The sequence below is a fragment of the Xenopus laevis genome, chromosome 1L (assembly GCF_017654675.1).
Source record: "Xenopus laevis strain J_2021 chromosome 1L, Xenopus_laevis_v10.1, whole genome shotgun sequence".
Taxonomy (NCBI): Eukaryota; Metazoa; Chordata; class Amphibia; order Anura; family Pipidae; genus Xenopus; species Xenopus laevis.
Genome location: NC_054371.1, coordinates 147,686,876 through 147,704,429, shown reverse-complemented (window position 1 = coordinate 147,704,429; position 17,554 = coordinate 147,686,876). Strand labels below are relative to the sequence as shown.

Sequence of the window (17,554 nt, the reverse complement as noted above, 5' to 3'; positions counted from 1 at the left end):
TAATTAGAAATAAGCAACACGATAAAAATGAAAACTAAACACAATTGTCAGTAGCATACTAAAAGTTTCAATTAAGGTGAAGGGCCCCTTTAAATACACTAATAGTAAAGAAAAGTATGGGGAGACTACACTGAAAGGTCAGCATTTCCATTTGCTGTTTTGGGCAGTTCTCTTGTGCCAAAAAAAACTGTTGAAAGTTTCTCTTTCTAAATGAAGGTGCTGGTGAAAGCACAGTGCAAAACCTAGGTTGTCCAACAGCTTTATGTAAATGACACTTTCTTGCTTAACACTTACCCTTTTTGCATAATAAAAGAGTCTTAATTATTTTTTAAAGAAAAGAAGAGCTGAAGTGATTTAATCAGACTCTATTGTTTCTCTGAGTATCTCAGAGAAGGCTTTTTCTGGCAGAAATGAGCACTCAGGGGTTTCTTCAGCATGACAACACCTTTCCTCCTGGGAGGGGCTTCATGTGAGACATACATGTGATAATTGCATCTCAGTAGCTCACTAATTGATATGTAGTATAAAGCCTAATGGATAAGGTACTGGCTGGAATTGTGTTGGATATTTTATTTTATCTATCTTCCAGTTTAGTTGGAGCAGGACTGTGCCATGGTCTGGCTTAAAAGGTAAGAGTCAATTAAATTACTTCTCTCTTGTAAAGTTGACTTTAATTTTCTGCTACAGACATGAAATGGCAGGAGGACACACACACACACACATGCATTTAGCACAGAGACAACATTGCTGCATGTTTTTTTCATGTGTATTGATTCTTTTGATGAGCTGGAAGCTCAATGCTATAAGCAGAATATCCCCAACCCTTGGCTCACAAGCAATCTTTTCTCTCAGTGGCATCAATGCAGGTGCTTTTTTTTAATTCCAGGCTTGGAGTCAAGTGTTGGTTGTATAAAAACCAGGTGTACTGCCAAACAGATCCACCTGTAGGCTGCCAGTCCACATAGGAGCTACCAAATAACCAATCACACAGCCCATATTTGGCACCCCCTGCAACTTTTTGTCAGGTTTGTGCTTACATTTAAATGTTGCTCACAGGTTAAAAAAAAAAAAACGGCTGGGGCCCCTGCTTTAACAGGCTAAGCAAAACATCTGATTTGTAACCCAAACAAATATCCAATATTGTTTTCATTTGCTTGTTTTTCAACAACTGAATTCTGGGAGATACAGTTCAGCAACATCCAAAAGTTGCCTTTCCCTGGCTTAAAGGGGGAGTTCACCTTTACATGAACTTCAACTGTTTTAGATGGGCCTATTCTAAGAAACTATCATCTGCCTGTTTACGATTCTTTTAGTGCTCTTATAAGGGCATTTTTTGTACCTTTTTGTGCTTGTTTGAGATGCCAATCTTAGTGCACCCTTAGCACAAAATTTAGCAACACATTTTCTGTGGTTTTTAAGTTATTTGTATATGTAATTCTATTGAAAGCAGTGTTGACCGTCTATTTTCTGCCCTAGTGGCTCAGACTGTTGATACAATGTAAGACCATCCAGCTGATTAACAGACTTTTTAAAGACTTTTGCAACATTGTTTAAAAAGTTACAAGTAGGAGTTAAGCAAATACTGCTTTCTGTAGCAATTGTTTTTACAAATAACTGTAATCGACAGCTTGAAGGGAAAAAAAATGCTGTTACTAGCATTTAAAAACAACGTATTTGTGACACCTTAGCATGCATTTAAATAGATGCCTGTGTGTGAGTTTTAGCTCTTTGCAGTCTGCAATTTGTTATAAATATGGTTATTTATCTAACAGGCTTAAGTATTCTTTTTCCTCGCTGTTATTTCACTTTAATGCCCCTTTGTCCTCAAATGTATGAAAAATACATTCAGCAGGACATTCTTGATGTGAAACATAGTTCCATCCTATAACAATCTGGAAAACCAGGTTCCAATTGTACTTTTACTTTTTGGGATATGGTTCCTAAAGTTAATATATGAAACAATGGCTAAAGTACAGATTGCGTATATTTGACTATCTTGTACTTTTCAGGCTTCTGCTTTTCCAGAACCATAAGCCGTTTTTATACTACTCAAAATTAGCATTTTTAATATCCAGCTGTGTATTCACAATAGGAGGTCGGTGATGGCTTCCTCTCATGCTGAGCAGGCAGAGAGAGAGCAAGTTTCTCATTTAAATATGTATCTTTTAATTAAAGAGTACTGCTTGGGCCTGTGCCACCCAAGTGACAAAGCAACCACACACTACCATCAGTGTGTCTCAACTACCCCCCTATGGTCCTATCATACCATTACCACTGCTATCTGCAGAGTTAGTAGAAGGCACATATCAACTGACATAATAAGGGAGAGGAGAGACAAGGAGCTGTTGAATAATTACAATAATTATTTTACCTAAATGGTTGATCCATAGGCAGGTGCCTCTGCTGCTTAGCCCTAGTTCTGGTTCTTTGTACAGGCTAAACTGAGGTTGCACATACATCAAATTGTAGTTTAGACTTGTCTCCACAGGAAGAAGAGTAAAGATAAATTAGACTTTACTGGCCACCCTGATGTATGTGCCAATTTTAACCTAAGCTTTATGCTGTATCTCCTGCATCTAAACTGCAGTCCTTCCCTACTAAATACTCTCTGCTTCTCCTTGTTAATCTGTTCTCCTCTCCACATACAGTCACTCCATCCAATGCATTGTCAATACAGTTCACCATAACATGTGGGGTTTTACCTTGACGTGGTATGGTGGCTTATCAATATTATGATCATAACTTTGTGACAAAAAAACCCTGTTTCAAAATTACATGCACTTGCATATTTACTTGAATTACTTAGACAGGGCTTTAAACTTTTTGAAATTGGCCTCAGGTGTGCATCCACAACCCCCCTATAGTTCACCATAACAGTCCAACAAAAATCCATTTTCTCAGATTGCTCTGAACATCTTGACAAACGTCCACACTAATGCGGTTATTTAACCACCTTGGGAATCACTTTCAAGAGCAGTGATACCGAGTTTTATCAGACATAGTTCCACAAATATCAAGCACTACAAATAAGTGTTTATCCCGAATCTAGGAGAGCAATCAAGTATATTTAAATATTCATCTAAAAGGCCTTGGGCTGGGCTATATGGCCCCTAAACATTTCATTAGTCTTTCTCTGCTCCAATACACATCCGACTTATGCTTTTGGTGTTATAACTATGTACAGTTGGCTGGTTTTAGACTCCTGATCTACTTGTTGACTTCATACAGAGAGATATCAAATAATTTCCTATTATCCAGCCTAGGCATTTTTAAAACATTGTACTAATGGTCGGAAGCATAGCTAAATGTTACTGGACACCACTGCAAATTCAAGCATTGGTAAGAAACCAGTTAGCCAGTTAATGTAGCCTTTTTTTTGAAGTGTGGGAGGATTCCAGAGTGCTCGGGTCCCCAACAATTTAAGGCAGCATTGATAGCAACTGAGCCCAAATGCTATTGTCAGTTGTTCATTTTTTTAAAGAGATCTTTCATATTTTATGCTGTGTAATGACCAGTATCTAAGGAGGGTTATAACGAGTTACACACGAGCCATGAATAGCCTGTAAAAAAAAAAAAAAAAACTATTTCGTTGTATAAACTGTGCTTACTGATGTCATTGGTTATAATCAGAGTTTACTGATGTAATTCCTGTTACATGACTAACTGAAACTTGTGTATTCTAATAAATAAAGTACTCCCTGTTTCAAGATATGCGGATATTCAAAGTCACTTCAGAGTTCCATGACTTGTATTAAGCCTTCAGCCTCATGCTTTTATCTGGCCATGGAACTCCTCGGTAACTTGTAAAATATAAGGATTTTATAAGAGGGTGTACTTTATTTGCTATATAAATGATAAAGTGACCTCTATTTAAAGCAAACATTAGGGCAGGCAAATAAACTATAATAAGACCACCATATATAGAATTATAGAGAATCTGACGCATAATTTCTTTCCTCTAATTCAATATCTTACAACAATTATTGTTCACTTTTACTGGTGGTGTGAAGTTAGATCTGGCCTTTTTACCCATAGATGTGGTTGCTTAATGAAATTCATAAAATTGCACTGCATTGTAAGCACATGGCTGAAGAGCAAAATGGAATAAATACAACTGGCTGCACTGTATAGGCATGGGTGCATAGCAAACTGGAATGCATTGCTCTACTGCAGGGGTCTCCAACCTTTTTTTTTTTTTTTTTTTATTTACCCATGAGCCATTTTCAAATGTAAAAAAAGTATGGAAACAACCAAGCATGAAAACATTTCCTGGGGATGCCAAATAAGGTCTGTGATTGGCTATTTTGTAGCCCCTATGTGGACTGGCAGCATACAAGAGGTTATGTTTTTGCATTAGACCTGGTTTTTATGCAACCAAAACTTGCCTTCAAGCCACAAATTCAAAAATAAGCACCTGCTTTGAGGCGACTGGGAGCAACATCCAAGGGGTTGGTGAGCAACATGTTGCTCAGGAGCCACTGGTTGGGGATCACTGGTCTACTGTATATGGCTGCAGAGCAAAAGTCTGATTGTTTGCTACAATAGGTTATTCTACATTCAGAACCATAATGCAATGCTTAATGTTAGTTAGAAAGATGTACTGTTTTACTGCACTTCATTAATTTGCTCCATTGGCTGATTTATAATGGTATTGTACATTTTATAAAAAACATGAGGGCAGGTCATTAAGTAACTAGGAAAAAAGCTAAGTAATTGTTTGAATATTTACCTCTTGCACTTGAACACCAAAACTAATTTAAAATGCTTTTTCTTTACTCATTAGACTTTTTTACCTGACTGTCCAGCTGTCTGCTGTAATTCGCTTGGGAACTCGTAAGTGTCTTCTATTTCTCTAAATAAATTTGTGGTTCAATCTAAAGTTTCATTAAGGGAAAAAACTGCTGCTATTATAATGAGAATGGGTCAAGGTTATGTCTTTCAAGTGGCGCTTTGGGGAAGAATTAATAAGGCTAATCATAGACAGAGTGCTGGCACAAGCTACAGTATGTTGGATATTTGAAATAAGCTATTCCTGTAGACTACAGTACCTAGGTAAAATCAGCTTATTGGCAATGGAGCAAAAGGCATTTCTGCCTTTGTAACGTTGCTACTGCCAGCTTTAGTCTCCCAAGATGCCAGTCATATGGTAATGCATACATAGATGGAAAGTAAAATAGTAGTAAAGTTTGAAGAAATACACATTCCTTAATGTCATACACATCCCTTCTGTCAAAATGAAAACTGCTACATGTTGCAGTGGAAGGTGGAAAATTCCCTTCTGAAGCATTTCTAATATGTGAAAGGGGAAAAAAATAACTTATCTCAAAAAAGGTAATTGGACCAGCCCCTAGACCAACTTTGTACTAAAGATTCATTTAATTTTAAATTAAATTTTCTAACTTACTTAATAGTCACCCAAATCTAATATACTGTATCTACTATTGGAGACCATTCTGCAACTTCACAGTAAAAAAACAAATATTTTCAACTCCTTCAGCAGGGTCAGATTGGGCTGGGAAAAAAATAGACCCGGTCCCCACCTGCCCTCGACCATTGATCCCCTGCTGATATCCCTTTCCCAGCAAAACTAAGTAAATGGTGTGCACGAGGGGGGAAGGGGCTGACGGTGTGGGAGCCCCTGGGGTAGTAGCCCCAGTGGGCCTTGCAGACTCCAGTCCTGTCCTTTTAAAGGGGTTGTTCACCTTTGAGATAACTTTTAGTATGATGTAGAGAGTGATATTCTGAGACGAATTCCAATTGGTTTTCATTTTTTATTTAAGGTTTTTGAGTTATTTAGCTTTTTATTCAACAGCTCTTCAATTTTCATTTTAACTAAGATGGTAGCTACGGTACAAATTACCCTAGAAACAATGCACTGATTTGAATAATAAGAGACTGGAATATAAATAGGAAAGACCTGATTAGCAATAACAACACATTTGTAGCCTTACAGAGCATTTGCTTTTTAGAAGGGGTCAGCGTCGCCCATTTGAAAGCTGCAAAGAGTCAGAATAAAAAGGCAAATAATTATAAAACTATAAAAAAAAATTATAAAGAAAACCAATTGAAAAGTTGCTTAGAATTGGCAATTCTACAACATATTAAAAGTTACGTTTAAGGTGAACCACCCCTTTAAGAAGGAAACTTCTTTCTTCTAACCGGATAAGCCAGCAGTAGATCTGTATAAAAAAAATTGTTCTTGATCTTGTGAAAGGGTCTACTGGTGAATTAAGTAGAATTTATTGTATGTTGCCATTATATATTGTACGTGATCTAAGGGCACCGTTCCAGTGTAAATAATTCCAACCTTTCTTCCTAACTGAGGCTTCATATATTTTTACATGATTCCAACCTTTCTTCATAACAGAGACCTTCCATGTTGTTTATTGGCTTAGTTGGTCTTCTTTAATTTTATTCTATTAGAAAGTCCTTTTTGAAACCTGTGTGTATATATTCTAAATGGGGCTTAATACTGTTTTTATCATTAATCTATACAGGATAATATTTAGCATACCTTTGCTGTCGCAGAGTGGCATTGCTTGCTTAGCTAAATTAATTATCCACAAATACCCCCAGGTCCTTCTCCATCAAGAATTTCCCTAGCCAAGTGCCATTAAGGGTATAAGTGGCTTGCATGTTTTTAATCCCAGGCGCATAATCTTATGTTCAACACTTGGGTCTACCCTGTAATCGCTGTCCTATAAAATACATATGTCCCCCTTGGCAAAGTTTAGTGTCATCTGCTTTTAAAATTTGACAGGATTAGCTGAAGACTCGAGTACATGGTGTGCATATATATACACACAACTATTGGATTTAAACAGAGTAAATAGACCATGGAAATGTGTTGGGTTTTTTTTTTTTTTTTTTATTGTGGTAAACATTTACCTCCAAGCCTTTAAGAAAGTGTTATGTGAAATAAAAACTTGCAGTGTAACTATCCAAGGGGCAATAATAAAACTATTATAGTTTATGAATGTTATAGGGACCTTAGACTGTAAAATGCATTACAACAGGGACTAGTGTGTGAATTACATACATATCATCTGAAAATAAGTTGGTGCTACATGAAAAATGTACATTTCTCTCAAAGAATCCATGTTTTTGAACTGTTGCATAAATGTGAACATGTAAGGAGGGGAACCAAGGATTTATTTTGTGTAAATAGTTTGGGCAATATTTCAGTTCAACCAGCAGGTGCCACCAACTCCTAAGGTTGGGGGATTCTGCTGTATAAGGAGGAGCCTATATAAGGAGGAGCAGAAGCTGTTCATTTCCTCTTTTGGCCTAGAAACACATTGAGGCAGGACCAAGACCAGTGTGGCCAGACCAATTCAGAGGCTGACTGCTTCAGGGTGGACAGTAAAGTGTCAGTTCACTCAAGGGGGCAGATTTACTAAAGGACAAAGTGGGCTTTTTGGGCCAATTCACAGGGACTTTGCTAGTTTAATGAAAGGTGAAGCAGACAATTTTCGGCAAAAAGCTCAATGCTAGAGACGGTTTGGCAGGCAAATTTTTGCTAAGGTGAACGATTGTTACTCTGCAAAGTGTGAACTCTTCAATCCATTTCCTTTTCACCAGAGTCTTTTGCCTGGTTCTACCTGGCAAATTGATAAGATTACGCTATATTCTCAACAATATTATGCCAGTGACATCCTATCCTGTATGCCAAAAAAAGTCATAAAAAAAGACTGCTGGCATTTTTTCATATTTTTATGTGGGATTATGTTTACAAGTTGTAACTGTTAAATGTATATTATATACACTTTTTTTTATTTTTTTTTTTAAACGATTTGAAGCTCATGTTACACTGTTTTAGGGTGGGCTCATGTCTAGGACAACAGAAGTTCTGTTTTGTCTTTATTTTGCTTCCTTTGGCATTTTTTAATGATAAATGGGCCAGTAATTTTACCAACTATCACTAATAGACCTATATATGACCTGTATGTACCAGCCATATATAAATTGACCTAAGATGTGGGGGCACATTTACTTAGCTCGAGTGAAGGATTAGAATGAAAAATACTTCGAATTTAGAAGTTTTTTTTTTGGCTACTTCGACCATCGAATTGGCTACTTCGACCATCGAATTGGCTACTTGAATCGAACGATTCGAACTAAAAATCGTTTAGACAATTCGACCATTCGATAGTCTAAGTACTGTCTCTTTAAAAAAAAATTTTGACTACCTACTTCGCCACCTAAAACCTACCGAGCACCAATGTTAGCCTATGGGGAAGGTCCCCATTGGCTTTCTAGGCAATTTGGGATTGAAGGAAAATCGTTTGATCGATGGATTAAAATCCTTCGAATTATTCGATTCGAAGGATTTAATCGATCGAACGATTATTCCTTTGATCAAATGAATTGCGCTAAATCCTTCGACTCCGATAGTCGAAGGATTTAACTTTGGGGGTTGAAAGCTTTCCTAGCAATTTCTGATCGAAGGAAAATCGTTCGATCGATGGATTAAAATCCTTCGAAACGCTCGATTCAAAGGATTTAATAGATTTTTCCTTCGATCGAATGAAATGCGGTAAATCCTTCGACTTTGATAGGATTAAGAGACTAAGTCTCGCTGGAAAAGTGAAAAGTATGTCGGCGTTCATTTGCTGAGGCGAAACTTTGCATTTTGATAAATGCGCATATTCGCTGCAAAATAGCATCTGATGAAGTTGTATGATGAAGCCTTCCGAGGTGAAAATTCACCTATTAATAAATTTGGTAGGTAGGCTAGTGAAAAGGGGCAATCTGTTGTTCTGTCGAGGAATGAATAGCTTGTAGAATCTGTGAGGTGATTGTGCACCAGGTAGCGAATTTGATCCTCCAGGAGTGGGGGTTAGAGCAGAGCCTGCGGGAGAAGCTTGGGTACTGTGTGTGTGGTCACCACTGAGAAATGGTGGGGGGGGGGTATACAGTGAATGGAGACCCCCTTTATGGCTAACGGCATTCTGCCTGTGCATCTGCTAAATGATAGGGGTCCTGGAGGCTTCAGGAGAGGAATGCTGTGCGAGGAATACAGATAGATGGAGAATTTGCAGAAGCATTTTGTTGTGCAATTACAGTGCCGGTGTCCCAGTCTGTACTCTGCCTCCCTGCAAGAAACTGTTCAACGCAACTTTGCCAGTATGCCTGCTTCCAACAGTAGGTCGTTCACACACTTCTGACTGTAATGGGTGTCCACCAGCCACAGGTGGGTCTTTCAAGCCTGTCACAATATTTTAAATTTAGTGTTATTTGCTCTGACTATTAAACATAAAATTATGTATGTAACAAATGAAAGGCATGCTGGAAATTTTGTCATGATTATAAAAAATCATATTGAACTTGGGATGTAAGCCCATTTGAGCAGATCATGACACCAAGAAAATGACCCACATTTTGTCTTTTGAAAAAGGCTTGTATAGTAAATGTTACAGTATTATTGAACTCTATTTCTCTTTTCATTTTTCTTATTTAGTCTTTATTTTGTTTTCATAGCAAAGCAGAATGGAACCATGATCAATGCTGGCTCTGAGCTTTCTGAGGATACCTACGTACAGAAACTTCTGCAGCATGTTGACCATGCAGGGAAGGAAAAAAGCTCCGTAGAAACCATCCCATTTATTGGCCTGACAAAAAGTAAGGCATGCTTTATAGCTATCTGGCTATTGTATTATGTAATGCCTCCCACATCTACACATGCAGTCATTAACTCACCTCATACAATAAGTATCTTGTAATTGAATATGCCATACCTGCAGAAATAGTTACATCCGCTAAAGCCATGGATATATTATCCAGAGCAAATCTTGTTTATCTGTGTTTATTCATAGCATCCAGGATTTCTCTCTGGAGCAAGCTACATCCAAATGAATAGACCTTGTATTTGGACGTTCATCTCTTTAATAAAGGGGTATCCTTGTTTTAATCATTAATATTACTTTTCTAAATCTTTAATTGTCCAATTTCCATTCAACCTGAAATCAGCTTGAATACTCTATTTTAGAGAATGATTTAACCTAGTTGTTCCTGTGAGTTGCACCCAAAGGCAGTGGCACTAGTTGGTGGTTCTTCAAAATTCTTGCTATATTGCCATGATGGGATATGAAATTGTTTGCTGTGGATTATTGCCTGATATTTTATGCTATAATTTTTTTCTGTTATCAAAGCTCCAGAGTGACGCACCTTTTTTTGAGATGCCTGTTTAATTGGCTTTTATTGAGCAAATATCATGTGTGCCATTGCCCAAAGGCTGTGGTCTTTCCATTTTCAAAATGCAGAGCCACATCAGCAACAACTAATTTAGATCAGTCATATGCACTGTGCATATATCTGCTACATGTGTAATTTAACTACTATGTCTTGTCTGAAAATTTTTTTTTTTTTTCTCCCAGATCATGCACTAGACAAGAATTGTTGTAAGAATGGAGGGACATGTGTTCTAGGAAGCTTCTGTGCATGTCCAAAACACTATACTGGAAGATATTGCGAGCTTCATGTACATAACCGGTGTGTACAATACCTTTTACATGTTATTTATGCAGATACAATGCTAAAATGTGTCCATAACTAATTAGCACTTAAACCTTCTGACCTGGTGTTGCAATTAATTGTCATCAGATTAAAAATCTCTTAAACAAATCATCTCTAAAAAGAAAAACGGTCTGGAAATTTCTGAAACTGTTATCATGCCACACAATGACTATTGGAATTCTCTTCCAATCACAACATTCCCCTCCACAAATTGTGACCACTTTGGAATCTTTACACTTGACAACATCACGCTGCCAAGCCCAACACTAGTTTCTGCTACAATTCTAGATCAAATTAAAACTGTCACTGATTATTAATACTTGGACACCTTTCATCTCCCATTATTCACCCAATTGTAAAGAGAGTTGGGAACCCTGTGCCACAGTATGGAGGAATAACCTGTGCTGACCACAGAAACAAAAGAGAAAATTGAGGTGATGACTGTGGATAGTTGTGTACAGACAATTGCACAACGTCATTCAAACCAGCCGGCAATATTTTCGAGGGATTCCAAGTGAGGCCTGAGTCCAAGGGTGATGGCACACAGGCAGATTGTCATCTGAGATAAATGGTTGCTACTGTGGGCAACTAATCTCCCCAAAAATGCTTTCCCACCAGCAATAATGTGAATTGCCAGAGGGATGGCATAAGACTCGCTTCAGTTTTCCAAAGTAGCCTTAAGTTTCCTTGTGTGGCAACTTAGGCCGGCAGAAAACCGAAGCAACGCATATGCCATCCTGCCGGCAATTCACGTTCTTGCTAGTGGGAAGGCATTTGGGTGATTAAATCTCCCTGTTTGCTACCCCCCTAAAGCAGGTACCTGTTATCCATGCTGTCATAGGCCTGTTTATAATCGATGAACAGATGATGCATTGTTACTTTATACTTTGTAGCACTTTTGCAATACAGCGAATGGAGAAAATATGGTCTGTGGTGGATCTGCCGCTACGGAAACCAGACTGGTAGTCTCCAGTTATTTTCTCTGCTAACCGCTCCGGCCTGTTGACCAGTATCTTGGTGAGCAACTTGTATACCACGTTTAGCAATGATATACCCCTATATTTATTGCACACCAGCTTGGATCCTTTCTTGTGTATGAGGCACACAATTGCCACTTCCCATTCTTTAGGCATCATCTTTCCAGATGCTCAAAATGAGCAAATGGAGAGTTGAATGTAGCCTCTCTCCTCCACTGTGATTGCATCCTTTCCCGGTGCTTTATTATTCTTCATCCTACAAATGGCTCCCCTGACCTCTTCCAAACTTGGCTCCTGTACTTCAACCTCTGGGCCCCCATCGAGGTCTTCATCTGCATCCAGGCCTGACCTATCATTCAGCAATTTTTCAAAGTGTTCTGCCAGCCTCTCAATGACTTTGGTGCTTTCTGCTATTAGTTCACCATTTGTTTCCCTCTACCAGGACGTTTCTAAGCTGAAATCCCCAACTCTCATGTAAAGTGCTCTAATGTCATCTGTCCCTCTGCAGGACTTTGACATGAGGCATGGCTCAGATGCAATGGATGTAGTCACATTTGATTTCTTGAAATAAAACAAAGTTTTAAGGTGCCAGCGTATGATTTCTAGATGCTTAGAGCTGCAAAGTTCCTGGAGTTTTTGTCACACTCCCAAGGCAATCGGGGTAAGAGATGGGTGGAATAAACAGCTTCAGAGGCAGTAATTTAAACTGCTTTATTTAGCAGTGCAAACACTACTTGTTTTGGGTCAGAGCCCTTTCTCAAGTGATTTGATTGCTTGTGGACCTATCTGGTGACTTCTAGGTCTGTTTATGTATATCCTTGTGGGGAAACTTTTTGCACTGCAATCAGACATGTCCTTGCTAGTGGCAATACCTACTAGTCTATAACTATTATTGTTAGACTCGTTGTGCAGACTCTCTGCACCAATGGTCAGGCTGAATCTCTTTACCTACCTTGGCATTCATGTTGTCGCATACTATCTTGACATCATGCTGTCGTCCATCATCATAAGCTCATTCCAAGAGCTCATAGAAATCATCTTTCACAGCATCCTTTGTTTCTTGGTTTTTCTGGGGTGGGGTTGTTGGCCCCACACCCAACCCAGAACTTGGGAGTACCAGTGGCTTTGTTTAGGTTCCCTCCCCTAGGCAGCCTGCCCTCACCGCAGCTTAGAAACACCACCTGTCCCTTCTAACTATATTCATGGGCAATGCCATTGACATATGCAGTTCTTTTGCCACCATCCACTGCTGGCTCACCCCATCCAGGCAGGCCAGATCCCAAATTTACCTCTGGGTTTCCCTGCCAGGACCCCCATCTCACATTGGCTCACCAACCAACTCTTCTGAAGGGCTTGGTTACCACAACCTCTGAGTGGGTTACTCTGCTTCAAAGGGTCCACCACGTGTAGATGAGAGCAGAGTTTAGGCAGAGAGGCTAATGTTTAAATATGTTTTCAGAGCTGAGTTGCACATCAAGCCCCATTGGAGCCTATATTTAGTGGATGGTGCGACAAAATATAATTGAGCTTAAGAAGTTAACAATGATGATTAACATCTGCTTTAAAGGGCACCCGTCACCCAACAAAAATATTCAAAATCCGATTTTATCCGAATAGTCAAGCAAAATGAACTTTAATTACACTATAGAAATTATTTGAATCTTGTTTCCTTCGGTCCTGGAATCCATAATTATAGCAGGCAGGAGCTATTTTGTGGACACTTGTTATTAAGGCAAGCTTTGTATCATCTCAGAATCTTGTTTGTGCACCATAATGGGGGACCTGATGTCCATCCCCATGCCCTGGCTACACAAATGGTGAAGAGAACGGGGAATGTGTGGAGTGCAGTGACATCTAGGAAGTGCATAATGAAAAGTGAAAGTAATATCTGCCCCTCCTCTATGACAAAGGCATAGAGGAGGGGTAGACAATATTTGACTAACAGATGAGATTTTTAAATGAGCTTACAACAACTATGAATACTTTAATAAAAAATAGAAATTGGATATCATTTTTCATTTGCAAAGGACTTTTATCATACAGCTTTTTGTGTCTGGGTAACAGGTTCACTTTAAGTTACTGCACTATGCATAACCTTATTGTAATTAGCTCCAAGAAACGCACGCTGCAGCACTCCGAATCCTGTGAAAGTGGTTTATTGTGCCAACAAAAAGGGTTTGTTGGCACAATAAACCACTTTCACAGGATTCAGAATGCTGCAGCATGTGTTTTTTTGGAGTTATATGTGGGTCCCTGGCAGGGGGACCAGCAGCTTGCACCTGGCACTACAACAAGCGGTGAGTTATAGTTGAGCATCACTCGCATTGGATTGTACTTATTGTAGTTTGCTATACAGTTGGCAGTCCTTGTATTTGTAAATGTTTACTATGCTTTCAACATACAGGAAATGTGGCATTGTTCCACATGGCCATTGGCTACAGAAGAAGTGTGCTTTATGCCGATGTATGTACGGAACCATGCACTGCTTCCCATCTGGTGACTGTGGTATGTATAACGCCTGGGTTGGGTGTGCTAAGTCATGTGCTGCCGGGCTTAGTATTGTAAAGGGACGTTCAGTTCTCCAGTCAAAACAGACAAAGTCAATGTTTTTCACTTATTTTATTTTGAAAAATATTGGATTAAAACACATCTATACAAAATTCATAAATATTAATGGATTCTGGGTCCTGCCACTAAGTGGAATATTCAGAGAAAAGTTTTTGGGGAAAAAAAATGTCCTCTCTGGATAATCACTCCACTGTTAACTGCTAAGCCTTTAGGTAAATTGCCTCCAGCAATTATCTAATGGGATGTCCTAATATCCTATATACATTATAATAAAGGCAGCATAAAATCTATTTAATTTTGAATAAACAATTGCAGTGTTTTTAGGAAGGGGAGAAATGCAATAATATTGCAAGGTTATTGGCACTTTCTATATCCATATCCATATTGGCACATTAATCCATTTCTGGGCATTATGGTTTTTGCCCATTCAGAATACCAAAAATCACTCAGAATGATGAAACGTTTTGAACTGAGGGTATTTACAGCAGTAAGGTGCCTCTTCTTAATCAGAATTTCTATTAATAAAATATTTGTGTTATTATATATTAAAAGGAATTGTTCAGTGTGAAAATAAAAACTGGGTAAATAGGCTGTGCAAAATAAAAAATGTTTCTAATACAGTTAGCTAAAAATGTTATATATATAAAGGCTAGATGTGTAATAAAACAGCCAGAACACTACTTCCTGCTTTTCAGCTCTATAACTCCAAGTTAGTCAGCGACTTGAAGGGGGGCCACATGGTACATTTCTGTTCAGTGAGTTTGTAATTGATCCTCAGCATTCAGCTCAGATTCAAAAGCAACAGATATGACCCATGTGCCCCCCTCCCCACTCAAGACACTGATTGGTTACTGCCTGGTAGCCAGGGTAACCAGTCAGTGTAAATCAAGAGAGCTGAAAAGCAGGAAGTAGAGTTCTGGCTATTATTTTAGACACCCAGTCACTCCAGCCTTTATAAATTACATTTTTGGCTAACTATATTAGAAACATTTTTTATTTTGCACAGCCTATCTATTTACCCAGTTTTTATTTTTATACTGTAAAATTCCTTTAAATGTTACAGCTGTGACGTACAATAGCTGTGGTGTCTCTTTAAATACCTAAAATGCACAATGAATTTGTCCCTTTAGGAAGTGGATCTTTTGGAAATTTTTGTCAAAATAAGCCTTCTTCATCCAACCACTGTCACTTAGAATGTACATTTAGGAAAGAGATAAAGCAGATAGGATGAGCGTTTAGGGAGGATTTGGATTCAATCATTGAGGTCATGCTCTTTGTGTACTTTTCTCAAGAGGAAAATTAAATGGCACTACCTGCATGATCAGATTGTCTTTATAGTCATACATATATTCAACCTAACCTTTTGTTAGCCCTAATACAATTTTTTTTTTTTTATTTGCAGATGCAAAGGATTATGTGGAAGAATCCCAGATATTTTTGTCAAGCAGCCCAAGAGTAAGATCCTGCCTCATCGCATGGTTTTTGCTTATTGCTGCCAGTAACACATTATCGCACTAAGGTTTTCTTTAAAAGAAAGCATCTTGGTATAGTGTTAATCCTATATAGAACTTGAATTCAATTCTTATATTTTAGATTTTTATGAAATGCTAGATATTTATTTTACATGCTAGATATTTATTTTACATATTCTTTCTGCTCTACATTCAAAATTATGTATATTTCTATTTATCATCGGTATTAAATTCAAGCCATTCTTTTAAATGTAATATGTAAATCATGATATAGACTTATGGCACTTTTTTTATCTGATCAAAATTGAGCAGAGTTCCACTTGTATGGTGATCTTGCCAAACAAACTAGCCATGTATGGTGATATCGGCTTAAGATTTGTGATAGTCCAGCTGCTTGTATAAATTAATCACATGGAGTTTCAGAAAGTGCTAAATATAGTTGGGTTATATAAGCCTATAGTAAATCTAACGAAGAGTTGATAGGACTTGTCTTGCACTAATGCCCACAAGGGCGATCCACCAAGCCAAAGAATTTGGACTGGTGGTATGATTGTTGTAGTAAGCATGCTTCAGTAAAATCAGGAATAGTCTGTTCAAGGTTAAAGTCACCCCAAGTAACAGTCTATGGATGTACATCTTCAGAACATCTGTCCTCCCTGTCTTCTGTGTGACTTATGCAGGGAAATGTGCCAGCAAGCAAGCACCATGGTGCATGACTAATGAGACCATCAGCAGGCAATTTGATTTACCTGGTGCCTTGCTCTGGATAGATCTAACAGAACACACCACTAATTGCTAGTAATAAAATTAGACTACATACAAGTGAGTGAAATGTTGGGGGAAAAAAAATATGTACTATGATGTTTATTATAAAAACTTGTAACAATAGAACAACGTCACAGGGTGGATAATTAAACCAACAGAAATATAATTCACAATATATGTCATGAAACTCTGCAGAAGTGGGTATGTTTTTTTTCCATAATTGACGAGCCAACAATATACTATAACATATATCCTTATAAATGGTGCTTAGTGTTTTAATTTCTGTCCTATGACTCAATATCCTAAAATTAACTTTGGCCTTGTGCTTTTCTATGGGCAATACACAAACCATGGATATTCTGTAAATTATTTCCTTTTAACTAGTGCTTTGTGATGTAATTTGTGTCACATGACTGAATTCTAAAAATATTGAACCCCTGTTCTAAAACTTGAGGATATTAGAAGTCACCTTTGAGTTCCAGACTTTAGTCTTAATATTATGGAACTCATTGCGGACATATGGGGGCACATTCAGTGGCGGACTAGCCCACCGGGATACCAGGAAAAGTCCCGGTGAGCCCTTGTGCTGCTAAATATTTGGCCTATTTCATGGCTGTTCCCTATTTCTATGACAAAAGAGGCTTAATAGATGGAATAATCGATTATAATATGTAAAGAAAAGAGACTAGGAGAATAGAGGTTGAGTGAGGAGAGGAAGAATAATAGTACTGACAGTGGGCCCCTCGTCTAAGTTTTTTTTTTTTTTTTGGTGGGCCCCAGATCTAAGGTTTTTGGGTGGGCCCCTGGTGTCCCAGTCCGACACTGGGCGGCACATTTACTAATGGTCGAATATCGAGGGTTAATTAACCCTCGATATTCGACCCTCAAAGTTAAATACTTCGAATATAGAAGTCGAAGGATTTAGCAATATTCGTTCGATCAAAGGAATAATCGTTTGAACAATTCTAAGGATTTTAATACATCGAACGATTTTCCTTCGATCAGAAATTGGCTAGAAAGCCTATGGGGACCTTTTTTTTTTTTTTTATTCTAATCATTCACTCGAGCTTAGTTAATGTGCCCGTAATATCTTTAAATTTTATATATTTATAAAAGAACTTAGTCGTATGTTGGCAAAAAGAAGGATTGGGTGGGGGGAAACGACAAAGCTGTTGCAAGATTTGTTTCTCTACATTTTGTGTATGCTTGTAAACTCTATAGTCTTTACAGTTATTTACTGTAGGATCACATTTGTAC

At 38.1% G+C, this 17,554-nt stretch overlaps 1 protein-coding gene across 2 annotated transcripts; it reads left to right on the top strand.

Moving 5' to 3' along the window:
- The first annotated feature begins 441 nt into the window (after nucleotides 1–441).
- Nucleotides 442–16,973, top strand: tdgf1.1.L (teratocarcinoma-derived growth factor 1, member 1 L homeolog). 2 transcript variants are annotated; one of them, XM_018249398.2, is made up of 7 exons: nucleotides 442–629; nucleotides 4,784–4,833; nucleotides 8,978–9,193; nucleotides 9,481–9,621; nucleotides 10,377–10,491; nucleotides 13,897–13,997; nucleotides 15,463–16,968. In XM_018249398.2, the coding sequence occupies exons 1-7, from the start codon at nucleotides 613–615 to the stop codon at nucleotides 15,576–15,578; spliced, it is 756 nt and encodes a 251-aa protein (XP_018104887.1). In that variant the 5' UTR covers nucleotides 442–612; the 3' UTR covers nucleotides 15,579–16,968.
- Nucleotides 16,974–17,554: the final 581 nt, after the last annotated feature.